We start from the raw sequence: 20,692 nt of genomic DNA on the forward strand, positions 1-20,692 counted from the left end.
AAGTGAATAAAGTTATAAAAGCAAAAATGTTATGCGCTGTCAAATAAATCGTGTCATGACATAGGTACGTTATAATATGCTTAACGATGTGTGTTTATTCAATATATTGCACCACCTAATCTAACGTTTTACATTATAAAGCATTATAAAAAGTACAAAAGTATTACTGGCTCTCTAATTAATATAACTCTAGCTCCAATATCACCGGCTAATGACTATTGGAGATATACAAAATCGAGCCTCGTATATCATCTCATCTATTGTTTTATGATATATTTTTGAGAACATCACGGTGACGAATATTTCATCTCTCAATTATATAAAAACTATCGTTGGAAATTTCGTGCATCTCATCACAAGAATTTTCTCAAATCACAAAACTTAAAATTGTTTCAAATCGCGTCTCTCACTTTGATTCCACTAAATTTGCGCTGACTCGAATAAAACGGAATTTACATTTTACTTGAAAATACATCATAATTTCGTACAACTGTAAAAAAAAATTTATAATTTTTCTTTTTTAGTGTCTTCAGAATTATAAAATTTTGCCGACAAGTTTTAATGTCATTCCAATTATTGCATTGTGCAAGATGCATCAAACAATTTATATGAAAAAATTAATATTAATATATCGCTTTTTTATATAAAACTTTTAGATAATATAAATACTTGTACAACAATAAAACGTATAAAATTTAATGCGGTTACCTCTAGATAATACCAAGTGCAATTGAAAGAAAATGGCGTGGATGTAAAAATGTGTAAAAATAATTTCCTTTTTTTTTATCATAAAATTATGATCTTTATTGTCCCATTGCAGAAAGTAAGCAAAGTTTCCGTTTCGAAAATAAATCACTAAAGAATGGATAGGCCCATAACAGGGATAAAAATATAGCAAAGTGTAACCACATCTTAGACTTAACTCGCATCAGGCTGAAAATATTGTCGTGCAACTGCGCCTAATACGATTTCCGCACTGTACACATCTGTAAAAATTCAAATGGAAAAAATTATGTTTAGTACAATGCACAATGTTTATTACGCTTAATATCTACTTAACTTCTCATTTTTCTTTATAATCAACTTTCTTTGTACAAAGAGAACGTGATAACAAAATATCAAAGACTAGTTTGATTACTTACTGATATTTGCACGCAAGACATCAGAAAGGAGATGGAGGTCATTGTCATGGGTCACGATAATATAACTTAATTTCCCAGAATTCAGCTCTTGTATTTGAGCGATTGTTCTACGCGTCTTTTCCATTGTACCTCCCGCACTTTCTATTATTTCCGCGATCGCCGAAGGAGATGGTATCACACTCGGCGTAACATAAAATATTTTACCCTGTTTAAGTAAAAAAATGGGAAAGCATTAAAAACAAACTCTCGTATTTCCATCTATGTTTAAAATATTCCTAATGTTTATTGTACAATTAAAAATCAATCTATATAGTGATAAATATAATCCGTTACCTTAAGTACTGTTCCTCGATTGGGACTCGTTAAAGTTTTTTCGATATTGCAATTAAAATTTTTCTCAAATTCTGGATCGCTGAGCACGTATGTACTTTCGTCCACGAAAGTGTTTTTTGCAGAGCATTCGAGCAACCATTGAAGACTGACGATAAACTTACATCGTGATAAACAACACAATAATTTTACCGTTCGTAATGGTGCCGACATTACAAGATGAGTGGCATCTCGCCAACTAGCGGCTAAAGCACCTCCCAATTCTCGAATCCTCTAAAAATTACATACTCTGTTCAAAAAATTGCAACAGCAGAACGCAGTAATAATATAATATTACAACTAATAGATTTCTATAACTACGAACAAATAATAAAGTTAGTACCTGTTAGTATGTGTATGTGTGACGGCAGGTATTAGGAAAATATGGGCAAGATGTACAAAAAAGGATATACAAATGGAAAAAAACTGAAGGCATAAGCTGAAGGAATGCAAAAGAAAAGAAAGTAAAGATGAGAATTATTAGAATAACGCAAAAGATTTTCAGACAATGAACGAGGAGGAACGACATGATAAAAGGTACAAGATGGTACAAGTAAAAATAACAATAAGTATACAAGTAAAAATAAATAATAAGTACAAGTAGAAATAATAAATACAAGTAGAAATAATAATGCAAGCACTTAACAGTGAAATATGTAGAAGAGTTAATAGAAAAATATTAATTGCAAAGAAATGGGTGCCCTTTTATAATGTCGGATATTCCGAAAAGCCAAATAAATGGTATTTATTTATACCTTGGCATGATTTTTAGGGTTAATACCCGAAAATAGTATTCTTGGTTGTTTATCAGGTGGCGGAGGATCAGGATTGCTAATGACAATCGGTTCTTCCAGACCTAGAAGATGTGGATCCTTATTCAACAGTGGGCCATCCAGGCGTGGTTTTTTGTGTTTTCTGATTGAATTTGGACCCTGACCAACCTGTTTTACTTTATCATACGATTCTTGCGAAATATTTATTGGCATTTTCCAAGCAACTAAAATCATAAAATTTGATAAAAATTTGGTATATAACATTTAATGTCAAATATATAATTATTTTATGATAATCTAATAAGTAAATTTTACCCATGAGATGAGGCACTAGTGAATAATCTAGTTTGAAAGGATTACTCAGACTAAACTGTTGATACTTGGGGCACTCAAGTTGATGCAAAGCATTCATCTGCCCGCAAAGTAAATCTATCAACCATTGTGCGTTTACCACAGCGGTTTGCCACTCGCGTGCTCTTTTATATTTCTGTCCCTCTGGCCTAAAGTTCATTTCAAATATAATTGTTATATAAGAATCAAATAATTATTAAACTGTCGATTAATAGAACATTAAAACATTACGTGGCATAACGTAACCAATTGATAAATAGTGCATTTAAAATATAACAGCCGAAGAGAACACGATCAGTACCTTCTACAAACAAGAAGAGTATTGTGTCTGGAAAAGTAATTCGTGTACTTTGCGCCCAAAGCCTCTAACATGATTTTGACTTTTGCTCGTTCCTCTCCCTCGAATCCGGAAAGCGATATGATGTGCTTGCCACATGGAAGCTCAGTTAAGCTAAACGGCGTTGGAAAATGAAGAACCTGCCAAGGTGGGATTACTTGCTGCTTACTGACAACGTCGGAAAGCCAATGTGCACTGACACAACGTTTTCCCTCGCGCAGCGCCTGCACCACAGTCGGATGTTTCTGCGTGATGGCTAATACATGCGTTGCACGAGTACAATATTGCGACTCCACTTCGCCACCATGTCTCTCAATCACTTGTTTCCAAACTGGAATGTCATCAGGACGCTGCACGTCGTATTCGACAATAACGAAGATACATCCTAACAAAAATAGTTCTGGCGGCACTAAAAATATATATATTATTTTCTCATTAATGATAATATAACAATATCAGATCTATATATAAATATAAGAATAAAATAACTGTTTAAATCATTATATTACTAATGTTATATAAAATGTTATCTAATTGTGTATCATATATATGTTATCTGATTGTGTCATATGTCGGTCGTATTTTATGTCATCTTATGTCATGTTATCTAGTCATTAAATAATATTATGATAAGATAACAAAAAAAGATAGAAACGTACATTTCAGATTTGGATTGTGACCGTAAAATTGAGCCTTAGGTTGTGGCATAACTGGAGCATATTGCATCTTTATACCTGGTGGTGCGCCATTCGTTATATTCCCTAGAGTTCTTCTCTGATAAGCGGCTAAGAGTTGCGGGTCCTGTGAAGGTGGCGGTGGAGGTCGGTGTTGCGCAGTCATCAATCGCAACTGGCCAGCTGCGCTACCCTCGGCAGCACCTTGCAATCTGTTAGTTAGCATATTTGCTAGCGCAGTTTTTGTTTTAGCGTTCACGACAAGCTGCTGATCCGGCGGAATTTGCACGTTATTCGGTAGGGACGTTAACGACGGTTCTTGCTGCGCGCCTTGTTGCTGCTGCTGTTGTTGTAAATGCTGCAATTGTTGTAGTCTAACCATCTGTTGCTGTTTCTGTTGTAACTGCAATTGCGCCAACTGTTGAGGGATCAACTGTCCCTGTTGAAATGGTTGTCCTGTTTGTGACACTTGTGGGCCTTGAACGGCCTGGCCGGCTGACACTATGACTTGATTGGAAGAATTTATTGGAGCTAATGCTGGTGGCTGTACTCCAGGATGTACCGGCTTCTGTCCTGGAGTTTGCGCGAGTTGTGGTCCCATCATCTGCGGTCGGGCTTGCTGAACCCACTGTAAATTGCCTGGCTGTACTGGTTTACCAGGGCTCCTTATAACGGCGATGTGCGAACCTTGCTGTCCCGGGCGATTCTGCACCTGTCTCTGCAATATCCGATGCTTTTGAATCCTCTGGATGAACTGAGCCCTCTGTTGTGGGTCCATTTGCTGCAATTGCTGATGTGTCTGTGCGTCCAAATGAATCAACTGTCGGGGAGGCTGAGGCGGTTGTTGATTCCATTGTCCTCCGGATCTCTGAGGTCCAATCTGTTGCTGTTGCTGTTGCCTTTGCAATTGCAAGTGATATTGCTGTTGCTGCCACTGTGAGTCTCGTTGAACAATAAATCCTTGTTGATTCGGTCCGATTAACTGCTGATTTTGTGGCTGTTGCTGTAATTGACCGTCCCTTATGACAAATTGTTGGGAGTTCTGCGGAGCAGATTGCTGTAGTTGCTGTGAGATCTGTTGTATCTTTTGCTGTTGCTGCTGTTGTTGCAACAAAATAAGTTGCCTTTGCTCGGGAGTAAGTTGCTGCGGTGAAGTTTGTTGTTGAGTCAATTGATGCTGACCTGCTATTTGTTGCTGTTGAGAAGGTAGTTGCTGCTGCTGCTGCTGCTGCTGTTGCATTACTATTTGCTGTTGTTGCTGCTGCTGCTGAGCTGCCAATTGCACTTGCTGCTGCTGTTGTGTCAAATGTGGCTGTTGAGTCTGTAATTGTTGTTGCTGAATAATTTGATGTTGATTTAACTGCTTTTGTTGCGGCGTTAATAGTTGCTGTTGCTGTGTGTTTAGCTGATGCTGAGGTAATTGCGAATTTATTGATTGTTGTTGCTGTTGAGGCGTTATAGATTGCTGTTGCCCTACTAATTGTTGTTGCTGTATCTGAGGCGACTGCTGCTGATTTAAAAGTTGTTGTTGGTTATATGATGGCTGCTGCAATTGTTGTTGATGCTGCGTGAGTTGTTGCTGCGTTAATTGCTGCTGCTGTATTAGCTGATGTTGCATATTTATTTGCTGTTGTTGTTGTTGTTGTTGTGAGGACAGCTCTTGCTGTTGCATTTGTGACGGTGCAGTTTTTATTTGCTGAGAAATGTTATTTTGCTGAGATGTCGGTGGAAGCCAGTTCGTTTGATTAACATCCTGATCAGAGACTGATGAAGCAACTGTGGAAGTGCTCAAATTGGTCGAGGAAACTGATCGTGAAACATGTGGTTGCGGTTGTATGTTCGCGGTATTTTGTCCGTTCGTCGAATAAGGAACTGTCACTGTACTGGTCGCACCAAGGCTGTGCGAAGCACTCGAAGACACTGGTGGACTCGGCTGATTCCATGGCATACGTTGCTTGAGTTGCTCCAACATGGCCTTAGTCCTGTCTTGCTCCTCTTGCGCAACGTTATTATCCGTGTCTTCGTCCATGAATCCAGTAATCATGGCTGTCGAGCTATTTGGAGACACTAACAGTCTAGGGTGATATTCCACTTCGCTAACGAGAGTGCCCTTTTTGCAACATTCCGTTATCCAGTCAGGCGTTACGACGAGTATATGGTGTCTCGTAGCAGCTTCGTACTTCACACCGTTTGCTTTGGCCGCAACCAAATGAGTGCAATATCTGTCCAAGCGTAGCTGACATTTGCCACCTTGCAATGTTATCATTGCCCATAAAGACTTACTGTCTGCTCGACTTACCTGAGATAAGCAGACACATATGTTCGAAAACAACTGATTCTCTTCTGGTGAGAAATATTGCGTCCTATTTAAATAAATTCATTAAGAAAATATACGTTCATAAATTTAATGGTATGTTTAATAATCTATCTCAAAGTGTCTTTTAAATGTAAGCTTTTTGTCTTTAACATTTTTTAATATTATTTCTCTTCTAAAAACTCGTTAAAAATTTCTTATTTAAAATATGAAAACATTTATACAAAAATTGTAATTCTAAATATAATTCTATTGTCATAACTGCTAGTACGTGTGTCTATGTTTGTGAGTGAACAAAATATTAATATTAAAATCACAGTCTTTCGTAAAAGGATACGGCAGAAGCTTGTTGCACTTAACGGAATACAAAATCCAGTTTTGTGTGACTGCTGGTATGTCATACAGTTCCTTCGCCTCAGAGATATCATTTTCTAATGCTTCATTGCCTGCTATCAGATGTGTAACGAAATCACTAAAATAATTAGACCTCTCAGCCCCACCTTCTTGCAATAAATTCAATATCTGTAAAAGTATATTGCCTGTAGTTAATAAAACAATAACATCTTTTAACGCCACGCATATAAATCTGAAATAATTCAGCATTGCAATTTCAAATATTAGAAAAAAAAATATTACAGGATAGAGAAGCAGTCCAACAATAGGACCACATTTATGTGAAATGGTGTTCCAAGCTATAACCTTCGTTGACGATCGAGATACATCAGTTTCACAGCGGAGGAAAAAATGAGCATCTTAACTCTCGGGGGGGGCATCGTAGCTCGCGCGTTCAGCTGAGCAGCGAATCTCACGGCTGTTGGATCCGCCGGGCCATCGGGACGGGAAAAACGCGGGAAACAAGCGGGAATAGTAACGTACCTTCGGGTCGCCCTCGCCGCTGACGTAGTATTTAACTTTGGCAAACAGAGCACCGTCGAACTTCAGGTCCTCGAGGCCAGCCCGTATGTCGCCCATCCTGTCGAAACCGTCCGCGATAGGTTCACGTACTCGGCATCACAACAATATCGGCGCGTACCGCGCGAAAAACCGTGGCCCCGAGATATGACTCCGCAATATTTTGATAACAAAAGTCCGTCGCGACGCCTTTTGTTATTATTGTGGTTGCAGGTTATGTCGCGAGCCTTTGCGTGGCGCTACGCTTGATCAGCACGCCCCACAGTTCGTCAGTCGGCCAGTGGCGCGTGATTTGAATCCCGAAGCGCTTCGTTTTACGACAAAATTTCTAACAATTGCAGACTGTTACTGCAATGATTTACTATCAGTTTACTATTAATCCAAAAGATAAGCAGAAATAAAAATTGGAAATGACATTAAAATTACGATAACAGGTGTAAATTCGAGAGATAAAGTATTTTCATTACATTAAAAGTGTAGAATAATTATTTTTTATCGTTTTTGTTTTTTAAATTCATATGTCTTATTTCTTATGTAAATATAGAATTTTTAAATTTTTATTTTATTTATTACTCACATAATCAGAAAGGCTAATTTTAAATTTTAAATTAATTTAATTTTAAATTTTCTGATTTTTCATGAATGATTCAATAATAGAGATAATTAATAAAAAGTTAATAAATTTCAAATCTTATTTTTTATACGAGAAATAAAATATTAATATAAAAACAAAAATGATAAAAAATGATCGTTTTCAGCATTAATCGATATCAATATGACTAAGTATATGTTCAATTAAAATCTGAATAAAAATAGATATTAATTGTAATATTTTTCCATGAAGTTTCAATAAAATATATTATTTAATATTATTTAATAAATTTTTATTAAATTAGTATATTATTTTTGTCTAATTTTAACATAAAATACATATTTTGCGTTATTCATATATAGATGTTAAAAAAATTACGATAAACCAATTACGAAACAGCTGCCAAAATTATTGCTCAGGGATTAGGGTATGACAATTGCGACGTTTGAAAACATTTGCTTTATTGTATGTTCCTTTCGTCCGCATATTAGGTACATATCGGCATCTAAAATGCTTCTCTCCTTGTAATCCAGTAAAATTCATTCTTGCACTAACTTTTATATTTTGTATCTCCTACTTCCTCTCTCCACAATCTTTCTCTCTTGCATTCGCTCTTCCTCTTTCGCTCATAAATAAATAAATTATCGACTAATATGTACAAGATCTTAATAATTCTCTTTTTCTTACTTTAATAATCATTTGTCGCTTAATAGACGTATCTTGTAAAGACTCTAGAAATATTGAGCTTGGTCTGGTCAGTATACGTAATATATTCTCATTAAGTTCTGTCGCTTCAAATTATATTTATATCTCTCTGTTTATATCTTTCTCTTTCGTTCTCTCTTTTTCTCTGTTTTTTTCTAAAATTATTTATGCCTCCTCTCGCTTCGTACAGCCGACTAATATCTCCATTCGTTCGTGGTGCAGCTTTTCAGGAATATGATTAAATGAATAAACCAGGAAGAGCAGAGAAGAGCGCTCAGACATTGCCAACAAAATGGCAGAAAGATACATATACTTCTGTCAATGAGATGTAATGGTGTTTAGGTATCGTTGCGCGGCATTCTAGCCCAAGTTTCGATTTTTGCCCTAGAAAATATTCAAATTCGTTTAAGAAACTCCCTGTAAGTCGCAAATCCTGCTATTGGTATAGAGCTACTCCGAGATATCTTGTAGTTCAATTATAGGATGTCTATATAATAAGAGAAGAATCCCATGTATAATATTTCCTCAGGCACACCTGTGAATATTTACAATCCAATGTACGTTTGAGAGAAAAACCAAATCATTTGAACTAGTTATATCTGCGATAAGATCGCTTTAACAGCGAAGAAGAAAAGCAGATAAGAAGAAGGCTGAGAAAGGAGACAAAAGTACTTGTTTTGTACGCGAGATAAAATATCGGCGCGATGGCAAAGAGAAAATTATTACAGGGTCGCCGATCCATCGAGCTGGAGACCTATCACAGATACTGAAAAAATTAGATGAAACGGATGAAAAATAGGGAGAAATAATTATTAAAATGCCCTACGAGATCGGACTACATCATAGTCTCACTGCAGCTAGTCATACTATCGAAGTCTACTAACTGTGAATATGGGCGATGATCGTGTTCGCAAAAAGCTGCACTACCGCTGGACCCAGCCAGCGGATTGCACCATCCGTCGGAGCGTAACGTGTTCGTGAGGTAACACAGTATTTCTAGAATCTCATTAATGCGCTAGGAACCCGGGCTGGCGTTATCGCCGCTTCTTCTCCTCTTCTCGAGCTGCTTCGCCAGCAGAGCGACCTCCCAATTGTTGTAGCCGTCTTGCCGCACGATCTTGTCATCGTCGTCCTCGTCGTCGTCCTCCTCCTCTTCTTCTTCTTCCTCGTCGTTCTCCTCGTCGCCCTCATCGCTGTCACCCTTGCGACGCCCGCAAATGTCAATTTCCTCGTCCGATCTGCTGTCGCTGTTCGATTCGAGGTCGATCGCAATATCCTCCCGCGGCAGTCTCTGCGGCACTATCGAGTTCGGCAGCTCCTGCAGCTCCAGGGTTTCTCTCTCCGAGTGTTCCTCCCACGATCGCCTGCTGCGCGAGCTCGACCCGACCGACGAGGACGAATGCCGGTCACGGGACCGTATGGACCCAAGAACGGTGTCCACGGAGCTGTCACGCATGAAGGGATGATCCTCGTGATCGTCTTCGAGATCCTCCTCCATAGAGGCGTCGTGCTCGGTACTGTCTCCGCCGGAGTCGTCCGCACCCCGCAGTTTCCGTCGCTCCAGCTGCTGGATCCGCGACTGTAGCTGTGATATTATCTCGTCACGCTTGTGGACCTCCAGCTCCAGCGACGTGAACTGTCGCTCGAATTTGCTCTGCATGTCGTCCTGCAACGTCAAAAGTGGCAGTATGATTAATCAGGACAACCGTCGTGTGTCACACGGCGTAATGGGGAACTTCTGTGAGCGGAGTTGGGATAATTGATGAGCTTGATGGACGTACATCTGGCGACGATGAGTACCAAGTTGGAGACTTTGGGAAACACACTTATAATGATAACGGGCTTAAATTCGCGGAATTACAACACGCATATGGCTTCTTTCCGCTCCACGAGGGAAGAAAAGTTAACAGCAGATTTAGAACAATTTAAAATTAAACATAAATTACCGGTAAGAGAGAGCGATGTCGCTTGAACTTATTTCCTCCGATAGATTAATTATTTGTACTGTCAATAAATATCGATATTGAGAGTGTTGTCGAGGGCGTCTCTCGTGTCTCTAACGAGAGCGGCCCTTTGACAAAGGCACTCCTGCGTAGTGACAGGGGGCGGTACACAAAGCTTGTCCATTGAAAGCAAGAACAAAGGAAACGGCAGGCGCTCTCTCTCTCTCTCTCTCTCTCTCTCTCTCTCTCTCTCTCTCTCTCTCTCTCTCTCTCTCTCTCTCTCTCTCTCTCTCTCTCTCTCTCTCTCTCTCTCTCTCTCTCTCTCTCTCTCTCTCTCTCTCTCTCTCTCTCTTCACTCACCAGGCCCGCCTTGATGACCTCGCCGACCCCGGAGAGCAATTCGCCCAGGCACTCCTTCTCCCGCGGCCGAGACACCGTTTGCAGGACACCACCGGCACTGCTCACAGGACGGAAACTAAATTTATTGGGCGGCAGCAGTGACGGCTGATCCTGAGTGTCGGACAGCGAGTAATTCGATGGCAGCTGCAGGGGCTGCTCGGACGGCGGGCTCTGCAGCGTGTACTTGTTGAAGGTCACGCTTTTGGACAGCTTCGAGTGCCTCGCGGCGTAACCCTCGATCGTCGGCGCTCTCATCAGCCTTCTCAGCTCGGCGGTCGCGGCCTCGCGATCCGGCGTGATTGTAGCCGCGGTCTCGGAACTGCCAGCCCTACTGCTGGCCGACAGTTTCTTCAGGATGCTCTTCAGGTTCCGCCTCTCGAGTGTCTCGTTCTCCGGCGACAGCTGTTCCGTCGCCGACGACCCCGCCGCTTGTCGATCCTGTTATTAAAACAAAAGAAATTCGATATTAAACAATTGTATTTAAATTAAAGTCTTTCTCTCTTCTGCGTCTATAATGATTATTATTAAGAAATAATCAAATTAAGGAAAACGATCAAGACTGGATCTTGGTTGCTTATAATATTATTAAAATGAATTTTACCTGTAATATAGCTAGAGAGAGAATAGCACAATCACATAATTAAAGTAAAAATCAATCAAGAGCAGTTTAATCCTGACCGTTTAATCTTGGCGTTTTCCTTATTTTGATTGTATATCATATACGATCTCTTGCATTCCTTAGTTATTGTTAAGAAATAAATTATCAACAATATGTCCGCATTTCATTATTAATGATTATAAATTACTGATTATTAATTATTATCGATATTGTCGATGCATTATCCAAACTTTACAGAAACGTTTCCATTGTATTTTAATTGGGTTCTTAAGTAAAATTTTTTTATTAAGCGGTATCCATAATTAATGTAGAGAATCTAAGCCGATTTTTAGTACTTTTTGAATTAAAAAAAAAAACCCAAATTTGAGAAAGTTATAGCTTTCTAAAGTTTCTTTGATGACGGCAACTTCAAAAGATTTCGCAACAACATTATGACGTCACGCACATTTTCGTGTACTATATTTTCTTCAATTTTGAAGATATTGCAAAAATTCAAAAAGTTTACAAAGAAAGTATGCCATGATCTATCAAAATATACTGTTAGGTAAAAGTCGGTTAAAGACCGAATTGTACCTACAAACAGGATATTTAATACTTTAAGCATTAATATATTGTATTAAGCAAAATCGTTCCAACAGTATATCTAGACCTCCGGAAATCGCCAAAATAGTTCTCCATTTTCCTCGAAAAATAAAGTTTGAATTAATTATATTCTACACAGTTGAGAGATTTAATTTCTTATGGAAAATTATTCTATATTTAAAAATACAATCTGTTCAAAAAGAGACCCTATATAGAACTTTTAATATGAAAGACTATATCTATTTATTCTATTTTATCATTGCCAGCACATTTATCCACATTTTTTTTAAATAATAAAAAGGAAAGAGGCAATAATAAAATCCGATAATATTGAATTTTGCCTTTAAAGAATCGGATTTATATAAAAAAAAAATAAAAAAATTACAATCTAATTTTTTCGTAATATCAGAATCTGATATTAATTTTTTTTCTTTTAACTAATCGATATGTAGAAATAATAAAAATAAAAAGTTCATTATGTAATGAGAAATTACTTACTAGATTAAATTTGGCCAGCTTCCTGGCATACTCAATGGCACAGGCCTCCGAGTGGCTCCTCGTAAGGTTGCTGTCGAACTCCGGCTCGGCATTCTCACCGCAATCGAGGGATGAGCTCCTGACTTCCTTCTCCAGCTCGGCCAGCTTCTGCCTCTCATTGAGAATTTTGAGCTTCTTGACAAACGGCAGACCGCAGTACTCCGGCGAGAGGTCGTCAACAGAGGCGTACATCTTGGTCTGCTGCAGCTTCCTGGCCGGCGGGCTTCTCTGCGGCGAATTGTCCTTGGCGGTTGTCAACGACGCGTTTTTCAGCGTGGTCCAGGGCTTCTTGAGCGCCTCGACCACGCGCGTCTCAATCTGCGAGGTCACGGTAGTCACGGCAGTCACGGCGACGCTCTGACGACCCGAGGACGACTGCTCGTCCGATTGCGTGCTCGTCTCCTCGGGAATGGTGTTCCTGGGCAACAGGGACTCCTTAGCGGGCATCTCCCTTTCCACTTGGGTGATCTCCTGCTCGTTCTTCGTCTTCAGCAGAAGTATCCTCTGCAGGAACGGCAGGTTCGGATTCGTAGGGTTCAAGGCCTCTGAAACTGGCGGCGCGTGCGGCTCTGCCGCGTGGCTCGATGTGTCCATCAGGTTATGCCGTTCCTCCCTCTCCTCCTTTTCCTTCAACAGCCTGAGCCTGGACAGCAGCGGAAAACCGGCGCCCAGCGGTGACACCGGCTGCTCCTGGGTATTGGGCAGCGACAGGTCCTGGCCGTCGTCGATCTTCTGCTGCCGTTTCAGAACTGGCGCCTTCGGCGCCAGTGGCTGAAGCTCCAGGCTCTCCTCCGGCCGTGTGTTACGCCTGCTCTTTCGCAGGACATTCTTTAGGCCTTTCACGTCGCTCTTCAGCTTGTCAACGATCCTCTTGCCGGTACTGTTGTCGGACGAATCATGACCGGGGGATGTAGGCCGGCGCGATGACCGCGCTACCCTTTGCGCTTCCATCAGCCGCTTTCGGCCGAGGCTGTGCAGGATCGATTGCGCCTCCGGGTAGTCCTTCATCGCTGCCAGCACGTCCTCCCGCGAGAGGCTAAACAGCTCGGAGTAACCCACCGAACGAACGTCGGCTGTGCGTCTGAAAGTTTTTCCGAGTTTTTGATTTTAAGAATTTTTATAATTGCAAGATTTAATTAAGAACGCACATAAAACTTTGTGGCTGCGATTTACATGAAATTTGTGAAAAGTTAATTTTTCAAAAATATTTCTCGTCTCACGTCTCCGAAATATCAATAAATATCTTTTTTCAGAATTTACAATTATACTTAAAGAAACGAGTCTTTTTTGCTGATTCGTACAATTATCTCAACTCCACGTTCCGCGAGATGAGAAGTACATCCATTATGGATATTCTAACGCGATCACACTCCGGGAAAGGGCCGGGAAAATTTTACTTACTTATTCAACCCGTCCAGGTTGAGTATACCAATCTCGCCGAAGAAGTCCCCGGCCTTCATTGTCGTGAGGACTCTACCAGTTTCGCTGATCACCTCTAGAATACCGTCGGCTATTATGAACATTTCACGGGCGACCTCTCCCTTCCGACATATCGAATCGCCGGGGGTGAAAATATAGGCCTTCATCTTCAGGACGAGATCGTGCAGAAATTCCGGCTGACATTCCTGCAAGATCGTACCGATGATTTGTCAGAGAGATTCGCGAAATCGATATATCGCGGTGTCCCAACAAAGTTACAAGCAAATCCTTAAAGCGCATCAAGTATAACTTGCCAAGTACTCTTGCGATTAATACATGTAAGAACTGAAATTACAAAAATCTTAATTACAGTATGTATTATACATAAATGACTTAATAATATTGATTTTATCTCTTACAATCTCTACGACATCAAACGGTTTGTTAATTGTTCTCACGATTAATATTATACGTATGTAACTCTACGCATTCGTAGATTTTATTCTTTGGAAAATTGATATCTTTACCTCTTTAGTCTTTTTCCAACGTCCTTTGAGCAATAAAAAAAAATTTCATTTCTAATAGGGACAGCCGTCCAGATTTTATTACATTAGCTTTAAAGTTCGAGAGTGAAAATTCCGCTTAGCATTTCTAACTTCATAATCACCTTGAAATTTAAAGCTTCTACGCAGTCTCTGTAAAAAAAAGAGACCATTTATGAAGACTTAACGCGTATTAAACATTAGCCTCAAGCCTTTATCGTATTTTCTACCTCGCACATCCGTATAATTTTTATCTTTTCATAAACCTTCCGTTAATCATGCAAAAATCTCCTATCTCTCCTAATGAAATTAATGATGAGTAGTTCTTCCGAGAAATGTGTATTTGCAATACATCTATGTTTTTATATCACACTCCGAAACATTATGGCGTGAATTATTTAATTTTTGAAGTAGAAAATAAAAAAATGAAATTTGTGATAAAGAGAAATTGTCGACTTTAATAAAGAATTTTTTCTAATAAGAAAAAATAGGAAACTTTATTTCTTATAATTTGATTTTATATCTCGATATATTAATAAGGTATCATATCTGACACATTAATTTACGTACTACGAATGACATTAACATCTTTTCAACTAGACGATTTAATGGATGAGACGGATCATCTACCACGCCTATTCCATGTTGTCCGAAACTCATGCCATTCATCTTATTCTTCAAGTCAAGTCGCAGATTCATGGATTTGCAGGCTTACAATTACACTCCATCGCAGTATATTTATACGTCTACTTTAATCTGATATAAACCGATATAAACTTTTATAAATGCGTACATGATTTTTTACGGCATGCTAATTCTTCATAATGCTGTCACGCGACATATTTATATAAAATTTAAGTTTTAATAAATCTGAAGGCAAGGAGCGAAGTGAGAAGAACAAGATGGACCGACGTTTGCGAGATTACGGCGGGACCTTTAGTCACATTTTGCTCTTTTGTGGCCCTTGACGGTCGCAAGACGACCGTCGTAATTCTTCATGAGATACGATTTCTTTCCCGGCCACCTTGTCGGTCCTCGGCGACCTCTGCTAATAGAGTCAATCTTCCACCGCGATATTTCATTCAATCGACAGCGCACCCCACCGATCCCACTGACGCGGGTTTTACACATCCTCGCACCGCACACTTTGATTTGTAACGAGAACACGACCGGAGGATATCTCGAGGCCCTCGAGGCTCTTATTCTCGATCATCGAAACCGTCTGACTTTGTTCAGCCGATCTACAATGGGCTTCGTTAAAATACGTTACAGTCAATGCGCATATTGGCGCGAGCACAACGAAAAAAAATACAGGGTGTCTGAATTGATGGCGTAGATTGGCGTATTTCTCCGGCCAGTTTTTAGTCGATTCAATCATGAGAATATTTACAATTTTTTAGTTACAAACGACGAGAACCAATGAGACATGAAAAACTTTTTCCGAGAGTCGGGGAGAAGTATAAATAAAATATCGTATTTTATTGATTGCCTAAGTTTTACCCCCTTAATAAAAATTTAATTTATCTTGGATAGAGAAAAATATTCGAGGACCTTTCTTGACAGTAAAATATCAAAATTTTAATTTGATATCAAAATATTTAATGCCGGAGATTAAGAATTTATAGAAAGAAGTGTACAATCAATTTTCCATTAAGGACGTTTGCAAATTTTAATACCAATTTATATCGTAATACCAATTTAAGCCCTATAGATATACACAGGACGGATTTTTAACAGCTTGCAGTATCTATTTTTGATGATATTAACCCTTGAAAACGAATCTTTTTATTCTTTTAGATGATCTTTAAAGAAGTTTTAAATTTCGATAATAATATTCCGATTATTCAATCTAAAATGATCAAAGTCATTATTCTGTTGAGCTTTTGCAAGATTTATTAGAAAATTATGCACGTTCAAGGGCTAAAGCTCTATACATTCCCCGACGTAATATTTGATGGCCGTCGTAGGAAAGCCGGGGTTGCATGTTGTCGCTACGGGTTGGTTATCATAACTTTAATAACTCGGCCTTTACGTGCACTGTGAGTGAGTAGCGAAGTCACTCTTGCGCGAGGAGCATTTTCAGTAAGTTGTGTATGCAGTCACGGTCGCTCGTGATGGTCTTGTGAAAATGCGCTCGCCATTTCGCATCTCTCTTGCTTGAAAGAAAAATGTATTTCTGCACTGAGAAAAAAAATTGTTAAACCCAAGAAATATATTTAGTTCGATACGTTCAACTAAACATTTTAATTAGTTAACTAAATATTAGTTGTTTCAACAATTTATTTCGTTTCTTTAATCAAGAATTAATTAATTCAACTAATGTTTAGTTAACTAACTAAAATGTTTAGTTGAACGTATCGGACTAAGTATTTCTTGGGATTGACAAATTTTTTTTCTCAGTGTGTGTATGATATATACGATCTATCTATATTACTGCACATCATATACATATTATTGCACACTCTTACGTAAAAATGTACTTTTTCGTGTCGATAGCTTCACTGGCGAATACCATAGCCAGTAAAACTCAAAAGATCGATTAAACTGCCGTTGACTTTTTGAGATACACGTATAATCATGAAGGAATATAAAAGTGTATTCACCTTTTCACATCTGACGTGTCTATGAAGTAATTAATCAGCAGCCGTTTTTGACGCGCCCTAGGTTTGGGTGCAATGGGCAAATGAATCAATGAATGGTGATTACGAGGCACCGCGCCGGAGGGTAGTCCAGAAACGTTCCTGTTGAAACGAGCGTGGCCGCAATTAAAAGTGGCACATAGACTCGCCAATTACAGGCGATCGTAACGGCACCTCGCGAAAATCACCTCCCTCCCTCTCTGTCTCTCCCTCCCTCTCTGTTCGCCCTGGTCGCACCGTCAATGCGCCCTTATAATTCCCTTCCCGAGGAGGTCGCGAAAGAGACGGGTGAAATAAAAGAGAGATCTAGTGGATTACGCGGACCGGATCACCTGGCCGCTTTAAGCTTGCGACTCGAGATCTCTCCGATCTAGATTCGCCGCACCGCCATACCGTGAACTTCATTATCTTCGCAGTGCGATATATATCGCATTCGCGCTTCTAACCGGAATAAATATGAGCCAGCGTGCGTATTTAGCATTGTAAAGCGACGACCGAAATGCTCGAGGAAATGAAAAAGTTGGCGGAAAAAGGAATACGAGAATTAACTCCTGTTCGCGTTGAGAGCGTATTATTAACTTTGTGATTATGTTATATCATATTTATAATCATCTTTTCTATTATGTTATTACGCAATGATACGAACGCTTAATACATATAAGTAATAAAACGTTTGATAACTGATCTAGCGCGTAAGCATCCAGAGTTTTATTTTTTCATGCCGGCGATTCGGCGATATTTTTAATAACATTCTCAACGCGCGTTACATAGTTTGTTACTGAAAAAAAAAAAAACATCACAAACGCGTAATCTAATCGGCAAAGAAAGCTGAAGTAGATTACGTCCAGTTCCAAGCTCGGAATTCCAGCTTTTTCAATCTAGATTTGGCGGCATCGAACGAATTTCATTATCTCTATGTAGGCTTTTTCAAATGGCAACATACAATTCGAAGGTAATTCTAACGATGACGATTTCGACCTGCATGCGGGTAACTATTTTAATTCTGACAAACCAATCCAATATCTAAATTTTTTATTCGGGGAGAAAGGAGCGATATTCAATTAATAATTGACGTCAAATATTGAACCAAGCTTTTACATATGACTTTTTTTCAATCGTTTACACTGGTCTAATTTTTCGGAAAGTTAAAAAGTTATGCAGAAACCCATCACGTTCTATAATATTCCACATCCCTATTTTCCAACTTCCTAATTTATTTAATTGGCATTTCTCTCGTAAATTTCTCGTAAGACGCGATGCCCCTTCTTTCGGCATTTTGCACCATTCTCTCATTTTTTTACGCTCCTATAGATTAGAAGTTAAATGATCCATGGCGCGCTTCATTAAACTTATCGCGAACTTGCCACTGCAAATTAGAAAACTGCTCGTAAAAAGCGTTTGAGGGAAATGACGAATGGTTTTCGTTTACCGTCAGGCAAATCAATATTTTCAGAGTATACCGCAGAACGACATCATAATTTGAGAAACTAACCAATTAGCTTTGACTTTCCTCTCTTAATTGCTACGCTAGCGCGCAATATTAATAAACTTTATTTGCTATCTGTATTACACATAAATATTGTATCGTAATTTGAATTTTTAGTTTAGTTTTTTATATTTTTTTTTAATAAACAAAATTCTATACCTTAACGCTGGATAGAATAAAAAATCTATGATTTTATAACTCTGAATTGAATTGTTATCAATTTCGCTTTTCGAAGATACCCTTTTTTTTGAGCTGTGACTCTTTTTTCCAAGGTGCGATACTATCGTACGTATTGTTTACGGAAAGTTATTAAAAAGATCTGCTTTGATAGGGCACTTTAAGCGTGCCATTGTGAAGCAAGTTGGTTGCTTCAAATGAATGAAGGGATCGAGCGAGAAAATGGATCGGAGAATCGGATGCAGCTGGAAATGAAATCATTTTTGTCTCCGTGTCCCAGCAACTGAACGTGGGACCAAGTAAATTTTCGATTAAAGCGACTTTCCACGCCTTCCGCCGCCGTTTTTTCCGCGCCTACCCCATCTATTTCGCGTCACGCCAGTCGTTTTCTCGAAAACATCCCCGAGGATACCCGGTTGACCCGAAAACCGCGGCCGTAATTTAGATCTCACCCGTAAAAGACGCGCGATAAGTACCTTCTCGGTTCCACCTCCTTACCTTGGAATCGACACCGGGGAAATAAAATAAATTTTATCGCTAAAAATAAAATTCTGAAGATCGGATAAAATCGCAAGCGGCTGCTTCCCGCGGCACGACCGCAATTTCAAGAGCTTCAACTAAATCGCGTTGGATGTAATCGTAATAAGGAAACAAGTGTCTTGGAAATGTATCACATAATGGATTCAAGACGCCTCGAGAAGATTTCGCACTTTTGAATATCTGCCTGCTTGTAACTTTTATGTAAGAAAAATCATAAAATAACGCGTCCGCGGTGTGCTCTAAGAAAAATATTGTTTATATGATAAAGTTTACACACATACCGGTAGTATCGCGAGATATTTGAAAAGAATTTGCTCGGAATGCGACACACAGTCGCTCGTAACTCTATCTCAGCGTCATTTATTTCTGCCTTCCTCCCGTTACTTCTCTTTTTCCTTTCATCGGTTTTCCTGCCTTCGAAGAAAAGGAGAGAAGCAGGAAAGGAAAACAGAAAGACGAGCGAAAAGGGGCGTCTCTAAGGTAATGGAAATTCTTCGGACGCACGGGATGTGACGGGGTCGAGCTTCCTTTTTCACCAACTCGCCGATTTCTATCTCTGCTTACATTTCTCTCTCTTGAACAATATCCGCTACGGTTATCGAATGCGGTAGTCTTGAGGTGTAAGATAGGTCAGGATGCACTTTGACAGGCACGTAGCACGACCAAAAAAGTAAATGATGAGCGTAGGAACGTAAAATTTATATAAATGTGATCTGATAAATCTATAATGTAGCTGATATAAAGTTTGGGAAAATTGTCAAAGTGCACAGTTTTATTATTTATTAAATTTAAAAAAAATTATTGTGTATATTCTTAATTTTATTTTTCCAGAATTATTAGGAATATAACGACAAAAATCCAGATTTAGGGAATAAATCAAACTGAATAAAATCTGGATGTACTAATAGATGCCGATAGCACAAGACAAATGCAATTTTTCTACTTTATTAGTTAGTGTTAATTATTTTTAAGAAACGAGCGATGATCAAAGACTGTAAATCACAACAACTTTTAATTGTCGTTATAATTTTCCAAGGCTGCGCGTTACGTAATTTACTAAAGCGCAAAATTGTCTACTCCGTAGTTACAGCATACTGCGCTTTGGCTGCGGCTTGCGAAATTCAATTTGTCGACGTATCGCTTTAATACGTTACCTGGTTGGTGGTTGACACAACATTGTGTTAGCCATCGGTCGTCGACATGGTGGTTAGCGTGTTAACACTTTGGCGAACATTATATGACGTCCGTAGCATGCAGTAACAAGCGTTATTGTATTACGCGCGTTCAGAGTTCCGAATAATCACAATTGACACGTATGCGATTTGGTCTTTGGGTCGTGAAGTCGAACAGCGTGTAAAAAAAGTTGACTACTTAACTCTACCGGATCGTCGATCTTTAATGGCATTGAAGGGGATTTAGCGCAAAAGTGATTCCGTTCTCTTAAGAACTTGACAGAATGGTCTTGAAGCGCGCGAAGAGTTTGAGAAAATTAAATTTAGGTCAGTTTTTTTTTCTAAAATTTTTAACAAAGTGGGTTAACTGCGCGATTATGATCTGCGGTTGCCCCCGAAACCAGCCGCCGCGAACGCATCCCTCAGAACGTGGAATTTATAAGATGGGATTCTTGCGCGTCGCGCATA

General features: G+C 39.2%; 2 protein-coding genes across 11 annotated transcripts in view; both read right to left on the bottom strand.

Moving 5' to 3' along the window:
- Positions 1–75: 75 nt before the first annotated feature.
- Positions 76–7,105, bottom strand: Ptip (PAX transcription activation domain interacting protein). Of its 2 annotated transcripts, none has more exons than XM_077400259.1 (9): positions 6,837–7,105; positions 6,298–6,482; positions 3,632–6,009; positions 2,937–3,381; positions 2,600–2,784; positions 2,267–2,508; positions 1,476–1,745; positions 1,143–1,347; positions 76–986 (listed from the first exon to the last, which is right to left on the bottom strand). In XM_077400259.1, the coding sequence occupies exons 1-9, from the start codon at positions 6,930–6,932 to the stop codon at positions 919–921; spliced, it is 4,074 nt and encodes a 1,357-aa protein (XP_077256385.1). In that variant the 5' UTR covers positions 6,933–7,105; the 3' UTR covers positions 76–918. The 2 variants fall into 2 exon arrangements, with proteins under 2 accessions (XP_077256385.1, XP_077256386.1); XM_077400260.1 differs by having other exon boundaries at positions 6,298–6,432; positions 6,837–7,104.
- Positions 7,106–7,905: 800 nt separating this feature from the next.
- LOC143894148 (uncharacterized) overlaps positions 7,906–20,692 on the bottom strand; it is a 126,270-nt gene continuing 113,483 nt past the window's right edge. For all 9 annotated transcript variants that reach the window (XM_077400254.1, XM_077400251.1, XM_077400252.1 and 6 more), the window contains 4 exons: positions 13,651–13,874; positions 12,211–13,330; positions 10,473–10,949; positions 7,906–9,835 (listed from right to left, as the gene is read on the bottom strand). In XM_077400254.1, coding sequence (XP_077256380.1) covers positions 9,185–9,835; positions 10,473–10,949; positions 12,211–13,330; positions 13,651–13,874 — 2,472 coding nt within the window. In that variant the 3' untranslated portion in view covers positions 7,906–9,184. The remainder of the gene's footprint in view (positions 9,836–10,472; positions 10,950–12,210; positions 13,331–13,650; positions 13,875–20,692) is intronic.

This window comes from Temnothorax americanus, unplaced genomic scaffold (genome assembly GCF_048541705.1).
Source record: "Temnothorax americanus isolate GAGA-0224 unplaced genomic scaffold, ASM4854170v1 Scaffold13, whole genome shotgun sequence".
NCBI classification, from domain to species: Eukaryota; Metazoa; Arthropoda; class Insecta; order Hymenoptera; family Formicidae; genus Temnothorax; species Temnothorax americanus.